At 43.3% G+C, this 26615-nt stretch overlaps 1 protein-coding gene across 1 annotated transcript; it reads left to right on the plus strand.

Moving 5' to 3' along the window:
• The first annotated feature begins 1148 nt into the window (after window positions 1-1148).
• enpp6 (ectonucleotide pyrophosphatase/phosphodiesterase 6) lies at window positions 1149-26615 on the plus strand. Its single transcript, XM_070913777.1, is given in 10 exon segments — window positions 1149-1210; window positions 4047-4095; window positions 4098-4398; window positions 13288-13467; window positions 17427-17538; window positions 18629-18770; window positions 18876-19055; window positions 24227-24364; window positions 26105-26228; window positions 26395-26615. Coding segments are annotated over 10 exon segments (1509 nt in total).

Raw genomic sequence — 26615 nt, forward strand, 5'->3', positions numbered from 1 at the left:
TAATACTACTGGACCGTGTTAATCCTTCTTCTGTCAATATTCTAGAGTTATGCTGTACATCCTTTCTGTATCTGTAATAGGGCAATAGCCCCCGCTCAAACCCAACAGTAGGCTTCTAATCCATTACAAAGCCCTCAGCCCACTACACCATTACTTTCTGTGATTCTAGTCCCGATTATACCTCTGCAGAGGGTTGTAGTGCCAGTAGTTACGCCTTATCCCTTATTCGATGACTAAAGAAAGACACAAAGACAGGGATCCAGAGTCCAGATGGTCTCTGTTCCACTTTTACCATTTAGAGGGTGCCCTGTCCCTACAAATACAATACTTTCAGTCTCTTTTGTACCACTAATCTTGGGTTTACCACTACAGTTGAGTTCCTGTTCAGTGGAGTTGAATCCCTATTGTACCACTGTTCAGGGGTTTTAGCTCCTGTTCCACAGCCACAGTGGGGTTCTTGTCTCTGTTAAACTAGTAAAATAGGGCTGTAGTCCCCTGCCTGGTGGAGGTCATGGGCTCCATCCCTCATGTCTGATGTTTGCACTGCCCCCTACCCCAATCCTCCTGGCCCAGTGGCCCTCCATCAACCCCTAGTCCCCTCCAGCCACAGTCCTGTAACCTTCCATCCCTTTTCTACACTGACGGTCCATGAAATGTCTTCCCTTAACATCGGCGGTGGTTTATAAAAATGGAGGTTCAACAATAACATTGTTTCTAATGGTGACGGTATGTCATACCTGTAAATGATGTTTATCTGTCATGCCTAGTCAAATAATTTAAACAATAAAAAGAGGGATTTTTTAAATGTCTATAATATCTGAAAGTCCCTTTGATGTGTAGTACTGGTGTTACCGTTGTTGTAGTGTATGTGATACCCTATGGGGATTGTGTTACTTTTTATGATAATAAAATAACAATGTTTGGTTACACTACTGTTGTGTGTGTGTTTTCATGTGATCAACATGTCTGCCGGATGAGAAAGCAATGCTGCACGTTCCAGTTTTTGAAAACTGATAATTATAGTCAATTCAGTTGTTATTTATATGGCGCCAAATCACAACAAAAGTCATCTCATGACACTTTACATATAGAGCAGGTCTCGAACGACTCTTTATAATGTTATTTACAGAGACCCAACAGTTCCCACCATGAGCAAGCACGAGAGTGGCAAGGAAGAACTTCCCTTTAACAGGCAGAAACCAGACTCTAGGTGGGCGGTCATCTGCCTTGACCGGTTTATTGCCAATCATATGTTCAATCAGTCAATGCTGATCATTTTCTATACTGCTTTGGTAATATAGATCTGTCATGCCAATAAAGCTCGTTTGAATTTAAATTTGAGAGAGACGCACAGCAACAACAGTAATAACAGCAATAATAGCAATAGACATATGACTAATAATAGCAATATCAACTTAAATGATAACAGAAATGTGACTAATAATAATAATTGTAGCAGTGGGAGTCAAGCAAGCCCACGGCTGCAGGCGGTCCGCAACAACAAACCATGGAGGCCTGCGAAACCGCACCAAGGCGCGCCGCGACCCCGATCCACAGGAGCCTCCGGGGGAAGATGTAAAGTCAGGAACATGCATTGGTGGGACACGAATGTGTAAAGGTGGAGAGGGAGAGGGCGGCTAATGTCATCTAGAGTAACTATATCTTTCGATAATGTGTTTCGGAGGTGTTCGGGGGGCCAAGTACAATAACTTCAGTTTAATATCAGAGTACATCAGCACACTCGAAACGGGTTATTACACCCTTATATACCAATAGCCTGACGGGCTTTGTGATGACAGGTGTGATTTTCCATCCAACCCTCCCAGGGTGATATTCAAGTGGTATACACTCGTGCAATGGTTCAGTATCAGTAGTATACATCAACTCTTCCTCTACTCTAGAAAGGTCAAGCATGAACTTTCAATCTCAGCTTTAAAGTCAAGATCCCACATTGTCACAGACTCGGTGGTTCGATCCCCAACTCTTCCTGTCACCAGTGTGAGTGTGTGTGTGTGTGTGTGCGTGAATGAAAGGCGCTAAATAAAAGTGCTATATAAATGCAGCCATTTACCGTTAAGAAAAGAACTTGAACAGTTTTAGAAAATGTTTTAACACACTACATCCATGACACCCGAGCAATTCCATCTGCTCCAGAATAACATGTATGACCAAAAGTTCCAGAACAGTTACTAAAGGGCTGATTACTCCAATAGGGCTCTTTTGGTGCTATGGTTACATATGAAACCAGGCTGGAACACATCCAATACATGGATGGATGGAAAGGGTAATATCCAGGTCTGCAACTAACCATTATTTTCATTATCCATTAATCAATAGATTTTCTCTGAATGTCCATCACAATTTCCCAAACCCTAAGATAACATCTTCAAATGTCTTGTTTTGTCCAACTAACGGTGCCAAATCCAAAGATAAAGGGTTTACAATCATGGAAGACTGCAGAAACCAGAATCACATTCGAGAAGCTGGAATCAGAGAATTTGGGCATTTTTCAGCAACGTGTAAATGTTCTGTTACACCGTCATGGTGTCTCCTCGAGGCGTTGTTGCCAAATAAACAAAAGAACGCAGGGCAGATTTGAATAAGGAATACGGATTAGTTTGGTGTCACTGATGATTACCATCGACAGTGTACTGTAATGGCCTTGAATTTTGTGAACCCTAGAAAGGTACAATAGGCTGTAATAAAAAAAAAACTTAAGTAGTGACTGGATTGGGAAAGACAGATCATTTTAGTTGGACCTGCACTATCATACTTTCTTTTCAGCATTTTAGTTCTGGACAATAGGATTTCTAGCCTTGTGTCCTGTTAGTACATAATGGTGAAGAACACTGATTACTAGTGTACCGTCTCCGACACAGTAATGCAGTGACAATTTAGTGTTCGCAGTTCACAATGGTGGAGTATTCAGAGCCTTTACTTTGGTGAAGGAGAAATACCACAGTGTAAAAAATACTCCATTACAAGTGAATGCATTTGAAGTTGCACTGTAATAAAAGTACATTAGCAACGCATATTTAAAAAAAAAGTAGTCATTAATGGACCCTTTCAGACTATTATTTTATCATTTATTATCAAGTATACACTGTATATACAGTTGGTATGGAATTGGGACATGTAATATCTCCATAATAAGATGGAAGGAGACTGAACTGGCACGCTGCAGGTGCAGCAAGAGCTATTATCAGACTCAGTACCGACATACCCCAGTAGGCGGTGCTGTTGCACTACAATACATTACATACACATAAGAAGGCACAATGTGTAAGATCAGTGTCCAAATAGGATTTACTCAAGTTCTGTCAAGTCCAGATTTACGGTACTTGTATTTGAATATTTGAGTATTTCCACCTGCTCATAAAAACATTGTACTTTGTACTCCACCGCGTGTATTTGACTGTGTGAAGTCAGGGTGTTGCGGGGGGGGGGGGGGGGGGGGGGGGGGCAATCAGCTTCTGTTTGGGCTCGTCGGTTATTACCAAGTCAGGCCTCCCTACGCGTGCAGCTGCGTTATGTCTGCACACACACTGGACTGCAACCTCACACTAGTGATGGGAATTCAGGCTCTTTTTAGTGAGCCGGATCATTTGGCTCAGCTCACCAAGAAGAGCCGGCTCTTTATTTTACCACTTATACCTTTTTATAATCCAGCCAAATTTAGCACTGTTTTGACTTACGATTTGTACGCGTACACACATATCACTTAAATTATTCAATACATCCTTTGTACTGAAGTATTCAAAAATAAAAATTACATTTTCTAATATTGTAGGAAAGCTCCGCTGGTTAGGAAATTTGCGAACAATATGGGGGTGTCTTGTCAGGACACGGGGGGGGGGGGGGGGGGGCAGGGATATGCTTTAAATGGTTTATTTCTGAAGCAGGCACTTTAAAGGCAGAACCCCCCGGCTCGGTCGCGGACGGGAGTCGGCTCCCATCGTTCACTTCAAAGAGCCGGCTCTTTGAACCGGCTCGTTCGCGACCGACACGTCACTACCTCACACCCCGCCGCCCCGCTCATTTTCCAGCGCGAGCCATCGCCCGTTCGGGTCGCCACTGCCCGTGACCTCGGCGCAGCGCGAGGCGACACCACCATGCTCCCGAGGAAGACACCCGCGTGCTCTTTGCGTCTCCTAGTCCCGCCGCCGCCGCCGCCGCCGCTGCTGCTGCTGCTGCTGCTGCTGTTCGGAGCGGGACAGCGGTGTCTCGCTGCCCGCCCCCTGCTCGTGTTCCTCATCGACGGGTTCCGCTATGACTACATGGATGACCTGCAAGCGCTGCCCGGGTTTCGCGAGCTCGTCGGAAACGGGGTGAAGGTGGACTACATGACTCCGGACTTCCCGAGTTTATCATACCCCAATTACTACTCATTAATGACAGGTAATCAATCAATCTGTCTGTCTGTCTGTCTGTCTGTCTGACTGTCTGTCATAGCCTACTGCACTAACACAGAACAACAACAGTTTCACCGCCGTGGACATGAGCTTCTACATTCTTCTGTGTGGAGCTTCAAGGCATTCATAGACCGGACCCAACACACTTTATTTTTAGAATACTAAAAAATAAACACCCCCCCCCCCCCCAAAAAAAAGTGGGTGGCCTTCAAACAGGTTGCAACACACGAGTTCTTATACAGAGGGTTAGTCGTCACTGAAAATGTGCATCTAGGCTACTAGCTGACCGTGTAGGTGACTGACTTCGGTCGCCATGTTTGATTTGAGAATTTTAGGAAGGATGCGGATTTAATGGCATCCAAACAGATTTCAAGTATATACACAAGAGCCTGACTGATTTTCCAGCACCTTGCATGGCAGCTCGGTGAGTGGGGTGAATGAAACCCTAACTGTAAAGCGCTTTGGGGGACCTTTTTTTTTTTTAGGGTTGGAAAGATAGTGTAGCGGGGAAAATGACCCTGCGTGAGACGGCTCTGACCTGCACTGTCACGCTGCTGTGCCTCCTGCGTAAATGCGCATTGAGTGTCTCTCAAATGGGAGAAGCACTCATCGCTTCTGCTGCTGCTGCTGCTGTGGTGGGATGGCAGTATTTAGTAAACTCACACACACACACACACAAAGAAAAAAAACCCACATTCACAGCCAGATGTGTGTGTAAGGAAAATCAAGGTGCTTCTCGTGGAAGTGGTGTAGCTTTCTGGGTGGAATAGAGTGTGAGGACACAGTGCTGATTTGTTTCCTGTGAGGGGACACTTGTTGTCTATGCTGTTGTGTGCATCCTTTACGGACCGATGCTCCTGTTGGATAGGCAGTGTTATTGCTGTTATCGCGGGGTTTTTTTCTGCCTGCGCCACTGACACCAGGTCTGAACAGGGCCTCAGCCAGACTCTGTGTGCTGAAAGAGGGTATTAAACAAGCAAATAAGTGCCTACGCATGAATACTTAGCAGGGACGATATCTGTTGACTTGACTTATTTATATAGTCCAATATCAAAAATCACAAATTTGCTTTACAGTCTGCACAGCATACGGCACCCTCTGTCCTTAGACCCTCTGACTTCCTTTTTGAACTCTTTTGACACACAGGAGCCCAGTATTCAGAGAGCGGAGAGCATGGGAGGATGGGATATAGGGTTTTAGGAGATCAGACGGGTATAAAGGGGTGAGCTCCTTAAAATCTGATCTGACGTCGATAGGGAGCCAGTGAAGGGAACCTAAAGCTGGTGTGATGTGATCAAATGTTCTGGCTTCAGTTAAGATTCTAGCTGCAGCGTTCTGAACCATTTGAATCCTGTACTTGCACGTGGCAGACCTGACAACAAAACCTTACAGGCACCAAATTGATTTTCCAGTTGCAGTATACAATAAGCTGCACTGAGGTCCAGTAATAGAAGTGCTGAGGTGGAATCTGAGTGCATGGTGAGCAGAAGATCATTTACCACTTTGGTCAGTGCAGTTTCAGTGGAGTGCCAGTAGACACACAACTTTATTCACTGATTTTGGTGAAACTCCATCATTTGATGGAGAAAATGTTTCCTGGTTTTCCCTCTGATGTCCTCCGGCTGCTCTGCCTCAACTCTCGGTGGTTTTCCTGATGGACAGAAAGCTTTTTAAAGTGACTGCTAACTGCTGCTAACTGTAGCTGCCGTTAGCTCAGTTAGCTCGGAGCACCAGGGGGAGTGTTGGTGTTTACGCTGCCAGCACAGGAGCTTTGGACCGCCGGGAGGAGGTTTTCAGTCCCGGGCTCCCAGAGTCAGATGGTTAGAGTCAGCTAACTAAGAGCATAGATATATCTATCTATATATAACTTCGTGGGTGTGCTTTTTTTCTTTTTTCTTCTCCTTCGTGGGCATGCTGTCACTGCTGTGCCCTGAGCAGATGACCATCTGAGGAAATCTGGGATGTATTTATGTATTACCTCTCGGAAGTAGACACAAAAAGCAAACAGAGCGTTCAGAGCAGTTTGAAGATGGAGCTTTCGGCTCACGGGATTACTTTTACATACGTTTTCCTCATTATTTGGCAACTTTGGTAACGTTTAATAGGAATATCCAACATTGTAACACTAAGTATATGACAGAAAATAAGGAAAAGCATAATAGGTCCTCTTCAAGTAGAGGTTTTAACCACCAGCTGGTAGGGGGTGTGCACGGTGTTGGGATACATTTTGATTACCTTTTGATATTTTGTTTTGTAGGATTTTATCAGGTGCTTTATGGGACACTTCAGCACTGCCAGTGATAGGGATGATAATTTGATGCCAACTCTAACATCCTGGTTAGGCTTTCTTTTGTGATATCTGACTGCTTCATCCTTTACATTATTGGTGCTGACATGGATTACGATGTAGCTAAAGCTAGTAGTGCTGTGTGCCTGGGTCTTCTGCTTTTCCCAGTGTGACGCCAGCCCCCTCTATGTCGGAAGTTCTGCCCCCAGGTAGAACGCACGCAGTGGCTGGTGATGCCCATCTAACATTGCAGTCCTCCATTAGGGGACTGCAATGGAGTCCCCTATTACTAGTGTGCATTGTTTAACCCTGCTGGTGGAGGCTGAAGAGGCAGGCGGGCCAGCAGGACTTCCAATGGGGATGGTGAGGGTCGAAAGAGAGGTGAGCGACAAAGCAGGCCACATGGTTGCATGCTCTCGCAAACCTTCCCACACCTACCAATTTGTGTCTCTGTGCACTTTGCACGTTTGTAGACTCTGCAGATGGCCATTTTTTAAAATGGGGTGTATAACCCTAACCCATATTATTGTATATTTATTGCTAATTGTATGTTCAATCAATCAATCAATGCTGATCATTTTCTGTACTGCTTTGGCAATATTGACTTTCCGATCTGTCATGCCACTATAAGCTCATTTGAATTTGGGAGTAAGAGAAAATGAATGAGGCATAAAGACAGTCTTCCTGACTGAACTTCATTACTTCCACACATGACTCTTATGATCTCTGTCAGTATTGTTTGACGTAGTGGCTGAGGTAAACAGCTGCACATCTGTTGTTATTTGGGCGCACCTGAGCTGTTTGTGGAGGTTTCACTTCACAGTCACTTTACAATGCTGAAAAAGTTCCATTTAGACGTTGTCTGCTGAGCAGTTGGGTACTGTCCTCGCACATCCTTTCCACACATTCCCGGTTTAAAATGATTAACACCCAACAGTTAACACTTAACTGCAAACTTGTTGCACTCCAGTATTATATGAGTATTGTAGACAGAATTGGTCATAAACAGGATCATAAACTCTGACTGTGAAAGAAGACCGCACACTAAAGTTCAGTTCGTGAATTTTACCCATTGTTTGAAAGCCTTAAGACCGAAACGTTGCAAATGAAGTACAAGTGATGAATATTGTGGAGGATTTTGTCGGCTCTTTCACAGCTATTAACATCCAAAAGAAAACAAAACGTGAAAACATGGTCGAGATGAATGTAAGAGACGCAGACATTGCGCTGCATTTAAAGTCATTTTCTGCCAATTGTCTTGAACTTCTAACATCCAACCGGCTTTTGCTTGTGGCGTTTGTAGTGTATTTGATTTTATTTATTAAGTTTGATAAAAATCCAAGGTAATCATCGTGTGAGGTCATTTTACCATATTTTTGCACTAACAGTATTTTAGAAAAGTTTGATTATTGTTGCCCAAAATATCACAATAAACTGTATTATCATGATAATCATCAAAGTATGACAATTGTATTCCCGGCACAACATGACAGCCATTGTCAGAGTCCTCAATATAGTTAATATAGGACGTAAACGAGAGGGATCAGTCATTTAGATGTAATATGTTTATGTTTCAGAACAGCCAAGCCTTGGACGATAGACAGGCTTGTTAAATGGGTGTCCTCGTGAGTCGTGCAGTACATGGCTTGCCCACAAAAAACCAAACCCACCATGCCATTCCAGTTAAGACTGAGGTACATAGTGAGTTGTAACAGATTTCAGTTAAGCACAACAGAGGCTGTGAGAGAATATATCGTTTCAATGAGTGAGGACTTCTTTCCCTGCTTGTTTTTTTTTTTTAGTAATGTTTAGCTCCTCAGTATGGAAACTTGTAGAACAGTCCGGTGCTTTCTGAATAGCTAATTGACTGCTTAGTTTACTGCTCCAGTTGTCTACAGGTGTGTTGAAGACAGCAGGCCTGGTGATTGGTGATAAATAAGTGCTGGGCCTCTGCTGTCCACGTCAAAGGTCGAGCATGAAGTAGCTGATTTGGAATCCACCACCTGCAACATGCGGTCACACCATTGTGACAAACACTGTGAATTGGTTTTGATCCTGGAGAGACTCCATGAGGATGTGGCGTGAGTGGACACAGACCGTGTCCACCGGTTGTTGAAACAGCTATGCCTTTGTGCAGCAAAGCCCAGTGAACTTGTGAGGCAGAACATTTAGCAGGGTCACTGTGTCACCTCAAAGCCGTGTCGTGGCAGTTTCGCAATCCCACTCGTGACAGCGAGGAACAAGACAAAAATCTTTCACAGTATTGTGTGTATATTCTTATCTTATAGTCTTGGTTCTCATCCCACTTCACAATTTGCAAGCCTCTCTGTTCTCAAGACAGAGGGCTTGCCCGGTAACATCCCCGTGAGTGGTCTCTCACTTCCAGTCTTTTCTCCTGACCAGTAGCTGTGCGTTCTAGCAGTAGTAATCACTTTAATCAGATCATCTTCATCATGCTGTGGTGGAAGCTGGTCCGATGTCAGGCATAGATCTCATAATATGTTAAGTCAATATGTTAACCTAGGGTAATTCTCCCATCTCTGGTCGTCTTCTCCCTGATATGTGCCAACCTTTGCCATTCAATACGTTTTTTTTAAACCACAGAGAGAGATGTAAATTATTTTGTAGCCATGCCATGCCGTTAACCAGCCTTCCCTTCGTTTGTGGGCGGAGCAGGACTCTCTGCCTGGGCCTCTGTCTCTGCCCGGCGGCACCTTCCTGCAGTGACTGGCATGTGTTCAGCTGGTTTCTCTCTTCCACCTTAACCACCGTAGGTTTGATGAGGAGCACTTGGTATTCCTCCGCCGGCTGTGGGAGTGCTGCCTTCACCTGTGTGTGTGTGTGTGTGTGTGTGTGTGTGTAAAGATAAACAATTGGGTTAGGCTCACACTGTAATTAAGCATTACATCTTCCAGGTTGTCTGAGCGAAGGACTCAATTTTCTCTGGGGAGGGCCATTCTTGTGGTCATAGGTCTGCCTGTGAGTACAAGTACAAATGGTGACAGATCTGTTCTGGCCCTTCCCCTTCCTCTCATGGCCATTAGCACTGCTGCTTCAGATGTATGCCTGAAAAAATGTTGAAGGTTGGTTAATGGCATGGTTACAAAATAAGTTCCGTTATTACTGCTGATCTTTTGTCCCATCTGGGAATGATTTCTCTTACTAATACCTCCGTCACCGCAGAGGTGTCTCCTTACCTGTGGGGAAAACTTCAACAGCCACAGACAATATGTCTTTCCCTCAGACGGTGTCCAGTGAAACCCATTTGCAAGTGATCAGGGGGAGGATGGCGCTTCTGTCTGCGCCCACCCTTTGACACATGGTCTTTGCCTCTTGTACAGAGGGATGTCCTGGAAGGAGTGCACTTTCAATAATGTCATGAACCCCCCCCTTTTCATCTACAGTCTTCAAATGATCCCGATCCCTCGATGTTTGATAGAGTGCTCAGTGTTACATAGTACAGTACAGTACAGTACACAAAGCACAAAGTCCCTGAGAGTCACAAAGATTTCCAACCATAATATGACAAACTGTACTTATGAGACACAAAAGACCTTTTACTGTGAAAACCACAAGCAACGTACACAAGGGGGGGCTTCCAGTGAAGACTGATTTGTGTTGCTTTACCAGCGCAAGACTAAAAGTGTCATGCAAATGCTAAATTAAATAGCATAAGGAAAAGCGTAGAGAAGAGAAAAAAAAATCCCTTTCAAATGCCCAATTAAAACCTGAACTCTTAATTCAATTTGTGAATTCAGTTATTAATTTTTCTTTCATTTGAAATGCCAGTTAACAGGGTTACTTGTTAAACCAAAACACAGTCTAGGATAGGGGTATTCAACTAAAGTTCGAAGAGGTCCAGTTACAGAAAATGTCCTCCAGCAAAGGTCCGGAACGTCATAATGTCTAACGTGCGTTGTGATTTAGTGTGATATATATTGAAGTAGCCCAGTAGTTGTATCAACGTCTGCATGTCATCAACAACTGACTGTCAAATCAAATAAAGAAAGTACCATTCAAAAACATTTTGACAATATTTATTGTCACTTAACATTGAACTCTACAGATATATAATACTGTAGATGTGTATAATGTCCTTCTCTCATTAAGTAAAAGTAGGGCTGCATTTAAAAATGAAATAGAGAAAATAAATAAAGTAGCTTTTGAAAAATTCTTAAAATAAAGTGTAGCAGCAGCTTAAGTTTCCCTTTTTCTTTGTTAACTGTTTCACATCTTGACTTAACAGTCGCAACCAATTTCACAATAAATGATGTGTCTTCTCTCCCTGTATCGTTCACTCGTCTTGTCATCTGTCACTCGCCTCTCACCTCTCGTCTGTCTGTAGTCAAAGTCGCAATGTTTATCGCCGGGAATACACAGATTTGATTGGCTGAGTAGCATCACCTGGGCTGGCGTAACTCGTATGCAACTGGTCTGTGAGTTTCCTGAGCCGCTAAACCAGTACGGCTCTGGTTTAGCGGCTCAAGAAACTCAAGTAGAAAAGCTGCGCCGGTTAAAATAGAAGCGCCCCGTCAAAATTTAAAATCCCTTAACAATTTAGTGATTATAGGTCCAGGTCCGTATAGGACGGCGTCTGGGTCTGGGCTCGGACCGCGTCCCGCCTGTTAGTGACCCATGGTCTAGGCCTAGAGCAGCATAACTAAGGGATGGTTCAGGGCTCACCTGAGCAGGCCCTAACTAAGCTTTTTTCCCCCTTTATTTATTTTCTCTTATTTTGTCTTTTTTATTTTAGTTTGTTACCTTTTTAAACTTGTCTGTACACCATGGACACTAAACTTGTTGAGTTTGCTCTGGTGGTTTTGCTGGTTTTTGCATTGTCCTGGCTCCCAGAGAAAGCACCAGGACTTTCTACCCCTGAGAAATACGCGTCTTGTCAAGACAACTAAGTAACAACCAGATGTGAAGACACAACATGACTTTTATGACTGTTTCAGTTGAAGATTACGCACACGCAACACGTTCTCTCGGTCTCTCTCACCTCTGATCTGGTCTGAGATTCCTAAGGAAGTAACACTGTTATATTTTTCAGCCTAAGCCTGAATCAAGGTTAGAACAAGAGGTTTGTTGTTGAAATCAGTAACGTAGCTAACATTACTACAGCATATGTTCCACTGGGAAATAGTGCAACTCCGATCTCTGTACAATGTAAGACGACTGCATAATTATTATTTCATGGTTTAATACATTGTGGACCATGAGGCCACAGTGCCATCTACTGACCGTAGAGAATGAGCCTCTATTTACTAAGGATGCAATTGTGTGTAAATTGGTAGTTTATTATACTGTATTGTGGAATCAAATTAAGTATTAAGTTTCTTTTCACCTATTAGCAATATTGGGTTTATTGTTATTGTTGACTGTTTTATGTTTTTTTTTATCAACCCCATTTTATTGTCTAATTAGATATATAGTAATGAAATGCTTTATAATTATTACCATGACAATTGTTGCTCAGCATTGTATCTGCTTTGCCAGAATAAGACAAGACGAGCTATTGAATGGCAGACATAAATGTGAAGACCAGGCATCAAAAGCGGCAGTTAGTTTGTGGTCGGTCAGTTAGACTATGCAATGATATGGCACTGATTTTGTTGGACGATACTCTCCTCCATGTGACCAATCATGCAGAATGCTGACAATGCATAATAACACAGAAACAGCACCCACAATGCACAAGGCCTGTCTGAATCAGAAGTGGAGGCGCCAGGAAATTGTTGACGAATTCTACATTCAGGCTTCCTGAATATAGAATACAGGGCACAGACACCCAATGTCAGTATGCTAGATCTATGGACATTTTCAACATTTACTATCAATTTGTGAAATTTAAAAATCAGCACAGACAACGCAGAAGCATGGTACTCAGAGTCTCCAGGCAAAACACAACACATACGGTTAACGACTTTTAAGACTGAAGATGGTGACTTGGTGAGGTGGATTATTTGAGATGTTCACTGGCTTTATGTGTGTGTGTGTGTGTGTGTGTGTAATACATGCCTGTGTGTTGTGCAGTCCCTTATCTTACTAAGCCCTAAAAACAACAGCCGATGCTGGCCAATGTTAGCTTTGGAGCCTGCCCCTGATGATGTGCTGATGTGTGTGTTTTGATGAGGCACATTCTCCTGTTGAAAGAATCACTGGCCAGAGAGACACACACACATGCACAGGCACATGCACGCATCCAGTTCATCGACACCTCCTATTATCCCTGTGCCCGAATTTACTGAATTTGCTTTCGACCAAAACCAACAATGTTTTGGTCCGTCTCTAATACTTTCTGACTTCCCTGTCCTGTCTGTCTCAGCTCCAAGCCTGTTGGTTCCAACTGAAGACGCAAACCTTTTAAAAATAGCTCACATACATTTATAGTTTCATTTCAAATAAAGGCTCAGTAATTTCCTAAAAAGGAGGAACATGTCACCCAGTGCAACGGTGTGGATCAGTGATTTAGTCTTAATAGTTTTTGGACAACATTGGAGCTACCTGGCACAGAGGAATAAGATATATCAGACATTGGATACTCAGACTATGCTATGTTTTCACGTTGATGATTTTTTTTTTTCCCAGGCCGTCACTGTGACGTTCATCAGATGACTGGTAACTACATGTGGGATGAAGCCTCCAAGACGGAATTTCTGATTGGGACCAATCCTGACAGCCGGTTGCCTCTTTGGTGGGATGGATCAGAGCCATTATGGGTCACCCTGCAGAAGCTGGGAAAGAAGGTTTTCATGTACTACTGGCCTGGTGAGCACACACATTGTGAGCATGGCATTTTGCAAACAGCAGGTTCGGTGACAGGTCACTTGACAGCTTGCGTTGTACTTGTGCCATACTTTTTTTTCTCCTGTTGAATGCATGTAACTAGAGTGACTTTTAACTTTTGGCAAAAGAAGACAGATTGTTTCAAAGTTGAATGAAGGTGACGCAAATAAATAACTCGTAAAAAAAAAGAAGAAAAGATTCAAAATATGTAGGTGGCAACGTTACATACAATACCGAAAACAAGTTCAACTGTATCTGTAAAAACAAACAACCATAAACCTGTAATTGAGTCTATTTAAAGGGTGCACAGAAAGAGAATAAAGTGCTCAGTGTGCATAGAGGATGGTTATTGTAAGAGAATAGTACACGTAAGAAGGAAGGTTATCGAACCGCAGTTTGTAGTTGATTGTAAGGCAGTAATGTTCTCCACGTGGTTCAAGTCAACTCAAGTCAACTCTCTCAACACTTATATGGGCCGATGTTATCACCAGTAATAAAGCTGAGTGCACTCAGATCATTCGTATCTGCCAAAAGTTAACTGTTACAATTTAATTTTGCATTTGTCTGAAGTGGGTTTAAAGGTGCACGTTCTAGTCCTACAGTGGCCATGAACTTAATGTTGTGATGCAATGCAGTACACGGTGAATGATCTCACTTATATAGCGCTTTTCAACCTTGGCGAACCCACTGTGCCACCATGCTGCCGGCTAGCTCCATGACTGTAGCTGTGTGGCTGTAGAGGGATCTGTAGTAGAACCACAATCTACTAGAATACCAAACAATCAATCCTTCAAACCCATTAGTGATGGTTTAAGAGTCCTGCCTGATGAAGGCAGAGCTGTAACATCTGTGCCTTTTTTTGCTCTGCTTTGTTTGAAATAGATGCTGAATTTAGAGAAGCAGAAATAAATATATCAAATTACATGCAAACTCTTTCTGAACTTGCTGAATTATGACATTAGTTACTGTATACACCCAGCTCTCTTTTTGTGCTGATAGGCTGAAAATCAATGCAGACATTCATGGTCTAGTACAGTGGCTTGCAAAAGTATTCAGCCCCCTTGAACTTTTCCACATTTTGTCACGTTACGACCACAAATCTAAATATATTTTATTGGAATTTTATGTGAAAGACCAACACAAAGTGGCACACAATTGTGAAGTAGAAAGAAAATTATATGTGATTTAAAAAAAAATTTACAAATAAAAAACTGAAAAGTACGGTGTGCAAAAGTATTCAGCCCCCTTTTCTCTGAGTGTAACCAATTGCCTTCAGATGTTGCCTGATGATTGCTGAATGATCGAATGTTGACCTAATGACTAAATAGAGTCCACCTGTGTGTAATCTAATCTGAGTACAAATACAGCTGTTCTGTGACGGCCTCAGAGGTTTGTTAAGAGAATATTGGGGAGCAAACAGCATCATGATGTCCAAGGAACACACCAGACAGGTCAGGGATAAAGTTGTGGAGAAGGTTAAAGCAGGGTTAGGCTATAAAAAGATTTCCCAAGCTTTGAACATCTCACGGAGCGCTGTTCAATCCATCATCCGGAAATGGAAATTGTATGGCACAACTGCAAACCTACCAAGACACGGCCGTCCACCTAAACTTACAGGCCGAACAAGGAGAGCACTGATCAGAGATGCAGCCAAGAGGCCCATGGTGACTCTCGACGAACTGCAGAGATCCACAGCTCAGGTGGGGGAATCTGTCCACAGGACAACTATTAGTCGTGCGCTGCACAAATCTGGCCTTTATGGAAGAGTGGCAAGAAGAAAGCCATTGTTAAAAGAAAACCATAAGAAGTCCCGTTTGCAGTTTGCCAGAAGCCATATGGGAGACACAGCAAACATATGGAAGAAGGTGCTCTGGTCAGATGAGACCAAAATTGAACTTTTTGGCCTAAATGCAAAACGCTATGTGTGGCGGAAAACTAACACTGCACATCACTCTAAACACACCATCCCCACTGTCAAACATGGTGGTGGCAGCATCATGCTCTGGGGGTGCTTCTCTTCAGCAGGGACAGGGAAGATGGTCAGAGTTGATGGGAAGATGGATGGAGCCAAATACAGGGCAATCTTGGAAGAAAACCTGTTGGAGTCTGCAAAAGACTTGAGACTGGGGCGGAGGTTCACCTTCCAGCAGGACAACGACCCTAAACATAAAGCCAGGGCTACAATGGAATGGTTTAAAACAAAACATATTCATGTGTTAGAATGGCCCAGTCAAAGTCCAGACCCAAATCCAATCGAGAATCTGTGGCAAGATCTGAAAACTGCCGTTCACAAACGCTCTCCATCTAATCTGACTGAGCTTGAGCTGTTTTGCAAGGAAGAATGGGCAAAAATTTCAGTCTCTCGATGTGCAAAGCTGGTAGAGACATACCCCAAAAGACTTGCAGCTGTAATTGCAGCAAAAGGCGGTTCCACAAAGTATTGACTCAGGGGGGCTGAATACTTTTGCACACCGTACTTTTCAGTTTTTTATTTGTAAATTTTTTTTTTAATCATGTATAATTTTCTTTCTACTTCACAATTGTGTGCCACTTTGTGTTGGTCTTTCACATAAAATTCCAATAAAATATATTTCTGTTTGTGGTCGTAACGTGACAAAATGTGGAAAAGTTCAAGGGGGCTGAATACTTTTGCAAGCCACTGTATATGTAATGTAACCGGTAACTTTGGAATCTGCCGCAGCAGTCACTTAGCAGTTGGCACAAGTTATTTTTATTTCATCCTCGCCTTTCTAACCCCCATCGTTTTTCTTTCCCATGCTTTCATTCCTGTAGTTGGAGATGATCTATGGGATGAAAGTTGGTCATGAATGTAGGACACTATTCTTCTCTAACCACTTTATAATGGCATATTCCTTACATCCACCATGTCCACAGGATCTGACTCTGTCGTGGGTGCCAGGGGTGTTCCGCCACCATTCTAATTGGTGTGTGCGCGCGTGCGTGTGTGTGTGTGTGTGTGTGTGTGTGTTTGTGTGTGTGTCCACTTGCTCTGTGCTCGGGCATCTCACTTTTGGCTGGCATGCCTCACGCTGTTATCTTCACTCGCCAAATCCGATTTTGGTAGAGCAGCTTGCGTCTCTGAAGTGTTAAATTCACTTGTATATGATTAATATACATGAATGCCTTTATTTATTGGCAGTTGACTTTATATGTTCTATATGGAGTTAATGGAGCAGAAAGTCCATTAATAATGGTGGCTGTTAAGTGCTCTCTGTGATCACCAGCACTGTATTGTAATGGAGCTATAATTGTCCCCATTTACATATTACATGTTGACCAGCAGTCATTACCCAAGCTGCTGTGAGCTACTGATAAAAATCATTATTCAACAATCACACCATCGTCAGACAAAACAAATAAAATTACAGATTTATGAAAGATGATTGGCTATGCTGACATTTAACATGAGTGATGACAAAGAAAGTTAGGACAGCCACATAGCATCTAAATGAGCTGGAAATGTGTATTTATGCCTGTAAGAAAACAACTATTTTTAAAACTGTGGTGCTAAGAGACAGATACTGTGCTTCTGAAATGTTTCCAACGTACATTGGAACAGCGATGGACCGCCGACTGAGCCGAAAAACAACTGAAACGTGACACAGCTGGATCCTGTGTACATTTGGCATTATTAATAGAATGCATGTGGGACCAAGCATTCGTAGAATTGTATGGTAGGAATAGCAGTGAGTAGAAAGTCCACTAGTTTACAAGGTGCAATTGCATGTTGTTCTATTTGTTTCCAAGAAGAAGATTTATTAGCATTGAACACCAGTCAGCCTCCTGAGCACAAGTGCTCAATGATAAAGTTTAAAGTTGGAGTGAGAATTGCCTTCAAGGCCTGTGTGCTACTATTTGCGCTGATAATTATCTCAAGAATGGTCTGTAAATGATCCAGTATTTCGTGTGTGTGTGTTCAGGCTGCGAGGTGGAGATTCTGGGAGTCCGTCCATCATTCTGTGAGGAATATGTCTACGACCCATCAGAAAAAAACCTCACAGACTCGATAGCCAATGCTCTCAACGTCCTGAGGTAACAACGCAACCTGCACCTGCACCTGTCATGTACCCTGTGATGTCCCCCTGTTCCATGGTTTACTTTGAGCAATTACATTGAAAAAAAAAGCAAGCAGCATAAGGCAGTCCTTTTAATTATTGAACCTACAGAGAGCTGGGTTCTCATTCAAGTTTATTTATATAGCACAAAATCATTCATTTATTTCTCATTCAATCCGGCTTCCATTCTAAAGCTCATTGACATTTGTAATACGCTGATAACTACAAATCCAGCCTTGGAACAGAGCCTTTTTTCACTCTTGAAAAAAAGTCCAGATTGGCTACTGATTCTTATAGCCTTGGAATGCCAGGCACATTTACTATTATTATATTAACAAAATACATGAAAACAAATATCATTTTTTTGCTCTTCACAAAAATCCAAATGGATCACTTTAAGGCCTAGGGGGGAAAAAAGACACTTGAGATGCATTCCATTTTGCTTTTAATTGTGTCCTCTCCTTCATGAGGACTGGAGTCAAGGAAAGACTGGGTGAGTGAAAGCAAGCAAAGTAGTATTGCTACCGTGTTGCATTTAACTACACAGTCTTCAGTCCTTCTACTTGAAGGAACGTTTACGTTTGGCAATAACGAGCATGGGGTACTCCGCTCTGTCGAGGACGAGGTGCTCGCCAGCTGCGCTTCATCGTCCTAATGTTGTTGACTCAGTGGATCTAGCTATGTTTCCAACCGAGCCGCTCCGCTGTAACTGTAGTTTAAAAAACATCTTAAAAGATTCCCTGATGCTTAGGCCCAACGGGCCACCGGGCTTGGAATACCCTGGCAGAAACCCTGGCAGTTTTTTTGATGTCGTTGTTTGTTTGATATTTATATTTTAGCTGCCTTTTAACGAACACCATTTCCTATAAGCCCTAGATGTTCGCAGGCTAATGGTCTTTAGAAAAGAGCATTGGTGAATTTTATGCATATGGACAAAACCAAATTACGATAACGTAAGTAAATATAATGCAATAATGGAATGATTTAGATCATGCCAATAATGGTAGCAGCAGATATCTAAAGGAGTTTGTGTGTGTGTGTGTGTGTGTGTGTGTGTGTGTGTGTAGGTCTGGCGAAGCAGGCATGGCAGCAATATATTATGAGAAAATAGATGTGGAGGGCCATCACTTCGGTCCAGACTCTCATCAGGTCAGAACAGCCGTGCGACAACTGGATCTCGCCATACAGACACTCAACAGTAAAATCAAAGTTAGTAACATCACTACTATTGTTATTACAATTATACCTTCTACTGCTTTTCTTGTCTTGTTGTTTATTTTTCATCTGTTTCTGTTGCTTGTGATATTCTTGCAGGAGAAGAACATGGTCAACATGGTGAACATTGTACTATTTTCAGACCACGGTATGACGAAGATCCAGTGGATGGAGAAGGTCATAGAGCTGGACAAGTATATCAACATGTCGGACATTGTCAAGATGATGGACAGAGGACCAGTGGTCAGCCTGTGGCCCAGAGATAACAAGTACCAAGCGGTGAGACCAGAATTTGTGTTTTCTGCTCCTCCGTGATGCCCTTGTGATTAACAAAAGTCTGACCAATTATAAAATGATTCAAAATTTGACGAGGTCCTTTCTCCTTCTCAAATCTGATAAACCAGCTAATCTAACCCAAATCATCGTATGTGTCTCTGGCACTTTTTTTAATCAATGAAGTGTCACTGTTCTGATATGAAATTGAATGTCACAAAAGGTGTTACAGTTTGGGGCCTCTGCAGGAGTAAAAGGGAGAGCTAAGGATTGGCTTTGTTCATGGATGAGAAGCTGGAAAGTGCTCATGTACTTATTACTGCTCTGGTGAATGGTTGGCCAGGGTAAATGGTAAATGGTAAATGATCTCACTTATATAGCGCCTTTCAACCTTCACGGTTCCCAAAGCGCTTTACAGCTAAGTCTCATTCACCCATTCACTCACACATTCTCACACACACATTCACACACCAATGCTGGTCTCCATCTGGAGCAACTTAGGGTTCAGTGTCTTGCTCAAGGACACTTCGACATGACGGGGAACCCGCTCTAACCAGCTTTACCTCCCGTGTGACAGTGCTAACCACTGCGCCACCATGCCGCCCAGGGTGCCTGCGTGGATGGTGGGGGAGAGTGTGAACCCCTCGGTCTTGCACGCTCCCACTGAAAGTCATTGCTAGCAGGCGATAAGAATAAGAGTAATAAGAATGGCCTGTCAGCTGTGGATGCATTTGAAAGCCCTATTTACAGGTTAGGCCAGAGTTAAAGGTCCCTACTAGGTCCCTCGTATAAGCTCCCTACTCATGCTGCAACAGCTGCATGGAATCAGTTCTCACAGTTCAGTAAAATGCAGTGGTAAACAAATATCAGAGCCTTGGAAAAGATCCACAAACTGTTTCTTGTCCAGTGACTGCATGATATGATTTAGTACTATGGAACTGTAGTGCAGTAATTGCACGATGTTGTGCTCTAAAACCTGAGAGCCGAGGACTTGCAGTTTTTTTTTTTATTCTGTGGGTCTAGAGCTGAGTATATACTTGGTATACAGTGACAGCCTTTGGGAATTATACATGCTGAACCATGGGTGAGCCCATCAAGAGGCAGAAAGGAGGGCCGGGTGACGTGGGTGCTTTCAGCTCTGCAGGTGTCAGGTCTGCTGCTCTGGTTACCACAGATCGTGTAGATGGCTTTGCTTCATGCTCATCAGTGGACAGTGGCCAGACAGTGAAGTGAGCCGTGGTCCGGGGAGGGGCCGTGCATGTGCAATGGGCTGGACTGGCCATCTGGCAGACCGGGCACTTTCCTAGTGGGTCTGAAGCTGTCACAACTTCGGCTGACTATTCTAACATTCACTCAGTTAGTGAATAAGTATTTTTATTTCTTCCCATTATCTTCTGGTAAATCAGCATTTTGCCTTGAAATAATGGTAACAAGGATGTTTTCAGTGTTGTTTTCTCCGCGTTAAGCTAGCTATGTGTTAACACAGAGACGCAATTATGCAGTAACATCTCATTCCTCATGCCTAACCTAACCAACCAAACCAACTAACACTAGCCAATCAGAGGCAGAGTAGGGTGAGTCTTTGCGGAATGCCGGTGGGGAAAAAAATGTAAGAGTGTTTACTTGAGTATGGATATTGTGTACTCCACAGCCACCTCTGATCACCAGGGAGTCAGTCAAGAGTGACTGAGTACACTTGTCCACAGCACTTTGGGGGAATAGTACAGCATGCATATTTAAGGGGACTGCAAGGATGGTGTACTGGTGGTGTTGGACCCATTGTGGGAGGGGGCGCTCTGGGCCAAAAATGCCAGGGCCGATTTTTTGTACATACTACCTACCTACTTTCCTTCACAACAGAAAAAGGACTTTCTGTGAGACATACTGAACAACCTGAGTAGCAGTGAAGAGTAATCCTGAGCAGAGCAGCCGAATAACTCCGTCAGAGTGGGTGGATGAGCGCGTCCCTCTACTTTGTGGGTGTGCTTTTTTTTTTCTTCTTCTTCTTCGTGGGTGTGCTGTCACTGCTGTGCCCTGAGCAGATGACCATCTGAGGAAATCCTGTCTTATGTAAGACAGACACGGAAATAGTTACAGAGAAGGAAACCGAGCGTTCAGAGCAGTCTGAAGACTGAGCTTTCGGCTCACAGGGGATTACTTTTACATACGTTTTCCTCATTATTTGGCAACTTTGGTAACGTTTAATATGAATAACCAACACTGTAACACTATGTATATGACAGAAAATAAGGAAAAGCATAATAGGTCCTCTTTAAGAAGTAATTTGTAACCTTCAGAAAAGCTGTTTCAGTGCTATGTAGTTTGCGAAATTCAGATTGAAAGTCCAGAAGTTTGAAAGTCCAATTTGGCTGATTTTGTTCTAAAACCAGTATCTCAAGAATATTAGAAATGTAGGACAATTTTGAGATTGGTCTAAAAACTGATGGATCAAGGCCAGGCCTTTTTAGCAGTGGCTGAATACAGGCTTTTTAAAAAAATAGTCTGGGACACATCCAGAGGGTTTCCCCCTTCATTTCTCTGAACAATTTGGCTGGATTTATATCCAGATGACTTGATGAGGGTTTCACGTGGGACACAGTGTTGATGAGTTTCCGTATCAATTGGCCATAAGCTATCTAGCAAATGAGGACATGGACAAGGAAGAATCATGAGAGAAGTTGGAAAGGCAATGTTTGCTCAAATCTGGTGAATTTTGTTGAGGAAAAAGGAGAGACAAAGGGACTAATGGTGGGAGGTTTGACAAGCTGATTAATGGTTGTAAATAAAAAAAAACTGGAATATTGCTGATTGGTGGTCATTAACTCAGAGAAGTATTGGTCTCTTGCCTCTTTTACTTTTTGATCATTTTTAGGTAGTGGACATTTGGTTCTGTTCTCCTTCATGCTTAAGGTTTCACATGTCCGCATTGATCCATGGGAAAGAATTGACAACATTTTTGGTTTTATTTTAGTTGCAAGTGGGGTGACAGTCTCCGGTGTTGTCCTAGCAGCTTGTTTATATCTCTTTGTTAAAAGACAACTTGTTTTTTTGTTTTTCCTTGTTGAAAAGGAAACAGAATTCATCAGCTGTTTGTTCATGACTACCCGAAACAGAGTGGTGCGTTTACTGTCCACAGTCGTATAAACATATAAACACCTGGCAAAGTACTCCTTTGACCTTTGTAACCTTCTGTGTGGTAGTTCAGCTACAGGAGGTGTCTCCAGGACCGCATTTTGCCCTAATGACGCACACAGACACACAAGGTGAAAACAATACCAACCAATACATGCTGTCGCTAATGCTTTAGGTTGGCACATTAACTCTGTGTGCAGCTGGTAAAATTTGTATTCAGCTCATTAAAAAAGGGCTCATTGCGAGGTTTAGGTAGAGGCCATAGTCAGTCCAAGTAACCTCATACTCAGAGTTTAGAGTAAGGCACACCGTCAGTACGGTTAGCATTAGCATCAGGCGCAGGACGCCAGTGTACACTAAGAAAGGACAGCGTTTTGAATTTAATATGAGGGAGCAATCAATGATTGGTTGTGGTTCAAATTTGATAGTGACTTCCACCTAGCACTAAAGCATGTGGCTGTTTCAGTGTTCGTATGTAAGCAAGTGTAAATTTAAGACCTGCGGGTGTTTGTGTCTTGGTATAGGCTAGTTTGTGCAGTGTGTGTGTTTGGTGGCTTTGGATAGGGCCCGCGACAAGGAATTTGCCCAAATTGAAATGGCTACATTTAGAGCAATGAGGTGGCAAACTGAATCAGCTTTTGTTATTAAGCAGGCACACACTGTACCACCACCTTTCGTTGAAAATTCTGTTGACATTTTTTTTTTTTAAATGTTTGCAAAAATAGCAACAGCAGGTACTCAGATTTTCAAACCCTCAATGAACATGCTACAAACATCTGTTGAAGTTAAAAAGAAAAGAAGGTTCTATTCAGCATATCAAATATATCGATATCTGATATTAAGATTTTCACAAGTGAGGACCTTTGAACCTGTTTGTGACTCCAAGAGATACGAAATCCCACAGAAGACTGAGTGTTGAAGGAGAGATCCAGACTTTTAACTCTGGCCCTGAACTGGACTTCTTGTCTTCGCCGCATCACACGCCCAGAAACGGTCAAACTCTGTGCAAAGGTGCAAGATGTTTCCCAGTAATAGTTTACGATATGTCTGCACACTCTGACCTGAAGACATATATACGAACTCTGTCAGCATGACTGCACTTCTTCGGCTATCTTCCGGTGTTGCTACAGCAACGCATCTCCCCTTATCTGAATGGCTCCTGTCTTTCCCAAACACCACAGGCGGCTGCTGTTGTTGCTGTTGTTGCTGTTGTTGCTCAGACAGTGGCTCTTCCACTGAAACCTAATGCTGACCTCAAAGTTCACTTCCTGCCTTAGTCACCCTTAATTCTGACCCAAAGCGGATAGGGAGATGAAGATAGAAAACGCCATAACAATGCCTTTTAAGAAAAGAAATACAAATTCACAAAACATGATGCTGAGCGAGCAGATGATTTATGAGGTGGCTCATAAGTGGTAGGCCTAGTGAAGTGGTTGGGAAAAGGAAGCCAGATGAATGAAAGAAATGTCGAGAACAGAGCCTGAAGCCCGCCAATCCTAGCAATGCACTTTAGGTCGCCAAAACAAACAGCATATGAACAAAGCAGCACATACTGCTTTTTTTTTTTTTGCTACCAAATGACACATGTTGCACATTACACATATTGCACATATTACACAACCAATGATAAGAACACTATGAATATATAGCACAACCCCCTGCAGCCTCAAGCAACGTTGAGGTAGGCACAAATTCCTTTTTAAAACGATTGAGTTTACATTGAGGGCACTCTTTATCATCTGCTAGAGGGTAATTCAATTCGATTCAATGACATCCCATACCTGACTATGCTCTCTAATCCAGCTTGGTAGAATAAAAACATAATCCTGCGATCGGCCCCCGCTGGGTCATGAAACAAGCCGTGCAAAGACTCTTTGAGGACGTCAAAGAAGGGTAAGTGACAAATGGCCGGTTTAGTACAGGATGGAATTTCACTAATATGACGAACTGTCTGACATTGATCTATTGTTAATATAATGATATAATAAACATTATTCTGTTAACACTGTTTGTGTGTGTGCCTGTGTGTGTTTGTGTTATGCCAGGTGTATGCTGCATTGTACCAGGTCCCTAACATGCGTGTCTATGCCAGACAGGAGATTCCTGAGCGTTTCCATTTCAGAGGAGGGAAGTTTGTCTCCCCCCTGACGCTGGTGGCCGAGCCAGGCTGGTTTATCGCTGAGGTAACGGATAATATTTCACTTGCGTTCACACAGCCACTTGGACAAAGTGTACCTCTCTTCAGCTGCTGATTTCCTTAGTTGGAGCAACTGCGTTTGACGTTTAAGCTAAGATATGAGTGGACACGGACGGATTTGCTCAGGGTGACAAAGATATGGCTGCACACGTTGAAAAACTTTCACCTTGAGCAGGAACAAATGTGTGCTTATTCCAAGGCTATATGGCGGCGTTCATCCGTGTTGAGTTGAAAGTTAAAGGTTGCTTTTCTATGGGTGTGCCCATTTTGTTCATCTCCTGCACCCACATGAGGACGCACTCGCACACCGGTAGTGTGATACACAATTCTGCCAATGGTTTCACGCGATTCCACTGACCTACGGGCGGCGGTAGCGCACCAAGATACGTAGCAATGTGCCAGCAAAGACAGGGAAGAAGAAAACTGTGCGCAAGTAACATGGGGTGCATCTCAAGTCTCTGAAATTGCGTCCAAGTTTCCCTCATTGCATCCTTTTTTAGGAAACCAAGCGAGGAAGAGAGAGAGAGAGCAACAAGGTAATGTGTTTTAAGTGTAATGAGACACTGTTTCCTCTGAAGCGTCACGCGAAGCTGGGTCTGCTGGGTCTGCTGGGTCGGCCAGCTTCCATTATGTGGCAGGCAGGTGAATGCTTGTAGCGTTATTACCAGGGGTCTAGTCAAAAAGATAGCCTCACTGGGATCAGGCCAGTACCACAAGCGCAAACACGCACCCACATATGCCCCATATGCGCCCCAATAGCACCGCACAGTATACCTGACATTCCCCATGACGGGATGAAGGCTGGGAACAAAATAAAGCCTACTGCTGTAAGAAGAGGAGACGGAGGTTACGCACTGTGACAGTAACGGAGCAGAGGAGGGAAGAGAGGCGGCTCTCCATGTGTCGACAGGCAGGAGAGAGAGCGCATAAACCCATCAGCTGATATCAGCCGTTCACAACTTCATATCACCTCGTTCTCTACAGCTACGAAGAAAACCAGTTTTATTGTTTTCATTATTAAGACAGAGAGAAGTGGAAAAAATATATACATCGTTGAAGATGGGCTGAGCCCTGGACAGCCCTGGCCCAATTTAAGAGTTTCTAACACATGAGATCCATTCAACATACAATAGATGATATAAATAATATATAATTGCAAAGAAGACAATAACACGTTTTAGTGTTTCTCTGCCATCTCGTTCCGATGTGTCAGATGAAGGGGGCGGAGGATTTCAGCTGAAAGTCTTCTGGGGAGGCAGCTCTCGCGTGTCCTCGCTCCCGGATCCTCCCTCTGTTCTGAATTAAGAGCTCTGGGATGGCCTGCAAGACGGCGGACCGGAACGACTTCCGGTTCAGTCGAGGAGCAATGAAATGACAAATAAGAGATTTGGGATGCACCCGTGGATGTGCGCAATGCTACATTTGAAATGTAAAAAAAAAAAAAATGTTTTATGAGGAAGGAAATGTTTGTTAGAGATCAAGGATATACACAATGCATTAAGTTAACACAAGAAAACTCCACAGGGCACCTTTAAACTTGTTAGTGCTGACAAAAGAATCTCACTTCAAGGCCCATTAGAGGCTTTTCCAGAGTATGTAACTGTATGACGTGTGGATTGGTATTGTTGCAGCCATCAAAAATCCATAAAACCTTGCCACACTTTGTTCTATCTTTTGTTAAAATCTCTTGTGTGTGTGTGTGTGTGTGTGTGTGTGTTCACTCCAGAACAAGGCAAGACTCCCATACTGGAAAAACGACTCTGGGGAGCCCTCAGCCTGGCAAAATGGCTGGCACGGTTACGACAACGAGTTCCTCGACATGAGAGGGTTTTTCTTGGCAACGGGACCCGGTAACAAACAAATCATATTTTGACAGTACAATCTGGGCATTTCTTTACACCTGTGATCTGTCAGGCCAGCAACACGCCTGCTTCACTTGTCCTTAAGCAACAACACTCTCTTCCTGTTGTCCACTGCGTTTCACTGTGTGACTTCACTGTACTTATTTTCACGCAGACTTCAAGCGGAATGTCCGTGCAGCTCCAATTCGAGCGGTGGACATCTATAACCTGATGTGCTGGACGTTGGGAGTGGAACCTTTGCCCAATAATGGGTCCTGGTCTCGGGTAGAGTACCTCCTGAATGGCTCTGATTGTCCATCCCAGCCCACGACCCTCTGGACCTACTGTATGGGCTTTTTAGGAATACTGCTGGCACTGTGGGACAAAAACATTTAA

This window comes from Enoplosus armatus, chromosome 10 (assembly GCF_043641665.1).
Source record: "Enoplosus armatus isolate fEnoArm2 chromosome 10, fEnoArm2.hap1, whole genome shotgun sequence".
Lineage (NCBI taxonomy): Eukaryota > Metazoa > Chordata > Actinopteri > Centrarchiformes > Enoplosidae > Enoplosus > Enoplosus armatus.